The sequence below is a fragment of the Euphorbia lathyris genome, chromosome 9 (assembly GCF_963576675.1).
Source record: "Euphorbia lathyris chromosome 9, ddEupLath1.1, whole genome shotgun sequence".
Lineage (NCBI taxonomy): Eukaryota > Viridiplantae > Streptophyta > Magnoliopsida > Malpighiales > Euphorbiaceae > Euphorbia > Euphorbia lathyris.
The window spans coordinates 20938837-20943049 of NC_088918.1; the positions used below are offsets into that span (position 1 = coordinate 20938837).

At 31.9% G+C, this 4213-nt stretch overlaps 1 protein-coding gene across 1 annotated transcript; it reads right to left on the bottom strand.

Annotated features, from left to right (window-relative positions):
• Positions 1 to 409: 409 nt before the first annotated feature.
• On the bottom strand, positions 410 to 3600 carry LOC136207139 (exopolygalacturonase-like). The gene is made up of 4 exons (XM_065998423.1): positions 3454 to 3600; positions 1529 to 1837; positions 909 to 1424; positions 410 to 712 (listed from the first exon to the last, which is right to left on the bottom strand). Exons 1-4 carry the CDS (start codon positions 3592 to 3594, stop codon positions 485 to 487), a joined length of 1194 nt encoding a protein of 397 aa, XP_065854495.1. The 5' UTR covers positions 3595 to 3600; the 3' UTR covers positions 410 to 484.
• Positions 3601 to 4213: the final 613 nt, after the last annotated feature.

Genomic DNA, 4213 nt, shown 5'->3' on the forward strand with positions numbered 1-4213 from the left:
AGAAATCATTTTGATTGCCTCCATGTTATCAGACTCCACAGATAACCTCTTAACACCTAGGCTTTTAGCAAGCTTGATACCAGAGAGAATACCCCAAAGCTCCGCAGAGAAGGAAGAGCCCAACCCCAGATTCTGGGTGAACCCAGAAAGCCAGGCGCCCCCCGCATCTCTAAGAACACCTCCGACAGCAATCTTACCATTACCTAAGAGCCCAACCCCAGATTCTGTGGTCAAAAGTTTATTAATAGATTTGTAGTCATACTTTTAAATGATCCGCGTTTAAATGTTAATCCAAAAAGATGTAAAGTTTATCAAGTCATTGTAACACCATTACCTAATTCAATAATGTATAAAAAGATTTAATTCACTTATGAACAAATGAAAATAATATGTTTTTTAAGATGCAATTGTAGATACATATATACATCAGAAGAATCTTGAGAAGCACTAATCATAAGAGAGGTATATATAAGTCTCTTTAATTTTAACATCCGGCTGGTATGACACTCCCTGTAAATTTGGGTTTGATATTGACACATTCTGCTATTGCACGACCCGGTGCTTTGCCAACGTATTGCAAATTAATGCCACCCAAGTCCACTTCTTCACATGGATATTGTTTGCTACAAATTAGTTGAATAGCTTTAGGGGTGAATGAAGTTCCTCTTATATTTCTAAAAGAAATTTTGGAGAGCTTGACATTGGATTGAGTCTGACAAAATCATCAAAAAACACATAAAAAGCTAAATGTTGTGAAATAATACAATAAAATTTATGTTAGAAGTATTGGGGTTAAAGATAAAAATATACTTATTTTATTTGAGTAAGTTGATATACTCTTAATACTTATTAAGGGTGCAATAATACTTTTTTTTTCTCTTAATGTATATGATTATAATTATAAATACCTGTTTATTGCAATGATTGCTAGGGCAATACATTTGATCAATAAAGATAGGATTGGAGACATTGTTCATAGTAATATCTTCAAACACCATGTCTGATGCAATGCTTTTATACATTCCTGGCCAAGTTTTGATCCTAACACCATTATCTGCATTATTGATAACGCATCTCTTAAATAATACCCTAGTCACGGGTTCTTCATTCTTATATTTCCCTAAACTTCCAATACTAATGCCATGGCCAGGTCCGCATGATACGTCAACAATTTTAATTCTTGAGCTACCATCCCCAATTGAAATACAATCATCACCGGTACCAATTTTAGTACTCTCAATATTTATGCCCTCGCAACGTCCCATATGTATTCCGTCGGTATTAGGACTCATTGCGGGTGCTTGTATTATAACACGTCTGATAGTTATGTTACGACACTCTAAAAGATTGAAATGGAAATTCTTACTATCAACGGATTTTATGTTCTCCACTATGCCATTCTCAACGTAATCCAACCTAAGAGTCTGAAAAGAAAAAAAAGTTTTAGAAATACTTATAATGATTTTAGTTACATTATCGTTAAGAAATTATCCATATAAAAAAGAAAAAAATAGGAAAAAAATCTTACAATGGGAAGATTCTTGCAATTAGGGTCCTTTTGACAAATGTTTTGTTTCCATGCACGAGATCCATCACCATTTAATGTGCCACCTCCTGTAATTGTTAAATTATTAACATGACCCACCCTAATCCAATAGTCTCCTGTATGAGCTTCAAGGCTACTTGGCGCTTTTAGATTTCCTTTGATCACAAGAACTATTGGAGCTTTACAAGGACCAGCCAAATCTATTTCCCCTAATAAATAATTTCCATTCGGAATAAGAATTTCGCTATACGATGGGCTTCCACAAGCTTCTTTCCAAGCATTCAGCAATGCCTATAAATAAAGTTATCAATCGATTATTTGTATTGATTAAAGTATATACTTTTATTATACATGATAAACAAAGTTAAACATAGCAAATCCCAACAAGGTGTTCATAAAATGATATATTGTCTTTCTGTTAGTTTTTTTTTGGATAAATTCAAAAAAAAACCTATGTGGTTTGATGTTGTTCTAAAAAAACCCTTGTGGTTTGTTATTAAAAAAAAAGGACTGTGGATTGCACCGTTACCCGAAAAACGGAAATGAGCTTAACACCGTTAATTTGCTGACGTGGCACTGGGGTAGAGTTGGAAATTCGAATTTTTTTTATTTTTTTATTTTTTTTCTCTCTCATCTTCTTCTCCTTCCTCCTTCTCCTCCTCCTTCTTCCCTTTTCTTCATCCTCCTTCTTCTTCTTCCCCCTCCTTCTTCTTCTTCCTCTCCTCTTCTTCCTCCTCCTTTTTTTTTCTTCCATTCTTTTTTTTAATTTCCGAAGAAATCTGGAAAATTTTCATATTTCTGGAAATCTGGAAAATTTCCAGAAATCTGGAAATTTCTGAAACTTAAAAAAAAGAAAAAAAAAGGTAGAAGAAGAAGGAGGAGAGAAGAAGAAGAAGGAGGGGGAAGAAGAATAAGGAAGAAGGAAGAAGGAGAAAAAGAATGAAGAAGGAGAAGAAGGAGGAGAAGGAGGAGAAGAAGAAGGAGGGGGAAGAAGAATAAGGAAGAAGGAAGAAGGAGAAGAAGAAGGAAGAAGGAGAAGGGGGAGGAGAAGGACGAAGGAGAAGGAGGAAGAAGAAGGAAGAAGGAGAAGAAGGAGAAGGAGGAAGGAGAAGAAGAGGAGAGAGAAAAAAATAAAAAAAATAAATCGAATTTCCAACTCTACCCCTGTGCCACGTCAGTAAATTAACGGTGTTAAGCCCATTTCCGTTTTTCGGGTAACGGTGCAAACCACAGTCCTTTTTTTGTAATAACAAACCACAAGGGTTTTTTGGAACAACATCAAACCACATAGGTTTTTTTTTGGAATTTACCCCTTTTTTTTTCAATACTGATTTTTTTTTTGACAAAATTGAAAAAGATGACACAAATTCAAAGATCATTCATAAACTTGTTGATTCTAATAGAAATATGAGAAAATTCAAAAGACATATCTATGTCATTTGGTAAACAAATTATTCAAGAAAGGACGATCTTCACATATTACTTATCAAACTGATTTGAAACTCGATATAATTTGATAGGTTCCTATGCGGGACAATAAATTTTAAGGTTTTAATTTTTTTTTCTTTTTGCTTTTTAATGTGTGTAACAATCCTGTTACTTCATTTTTAAGAAATTACTTATTACTTTACAGATTAATTACTATCAGATGGTTCCAATAATAATGACAAAGTCACCTTGCTCATATAAATAAAGACGAATTTATATGTAAGTAAAAGTAGTAACATTTTTTTTTGTTCAGAAATAATTAAGAAAAACTTGAATTTAATATACATACTACAAGAATAATTGATATTTATAAATCATAAAGTGCAAATAAAAAAGGGCATATATGCATTTTAATTAGTTTGATGGAAAATTTTAGTGGAAATTATGATAATATTGATGTATAAACACAAATTAATAACCTGATTGATATTTGAGGTTTGGCCAGCTTTACCACCATATTTTGTAATATCAATGACATGTTTTTCTGGGATAGCTGCCTCTACAATTGAACCTAACACTAATAAGAAGGGAATTGTAAAATAATTGATGATTGGATTCATCTTTAATGATTTTCCAATTCCCTTAATTTTCTACTTACTCTACGAGATATATTTATACTTGTAAAATCCTAATTTTTTTATCTATCAATTTGCGATAATTTCTACGAACATGCTATTTTTATAATTTTAGACTTTTATTGTTTAAAGTTAATGGTAAGATTTTAGTTAAGAACAAGTCAAACATGCTTGCTTCAATTTTGAACCAATTTTATTTTTCATTTCCATCATATATTTCATTTCGTGGAGTGTATTTTTAAATTTAGATTCATTTCATAATAATTTTACAATAATTTATTATAATTTTCTCATTATATTATTTTTACCATTTTTTTAATTATTAGTTATCATTTGATATGGGGAAATAAATAGAAGATTTTGACTACTTTAAATCTAACTTTGATATTAGGTTCATAACTCGGCTCAAAAGCTCACAAGAAGACTCGATTATAGGTTCATAAATAGTTTCGATTATAATGTTCATGAAAAACTCATGAGCAAACTCGGTTCGATCATATTTTTTTTAACAATATTATAATTATTATTTTCAAAAGAAGGTGATAACACAAGAATATGTCATCGTGGTCATTAACCTACCCCAGGTTGCACCGATTGCCCTGGC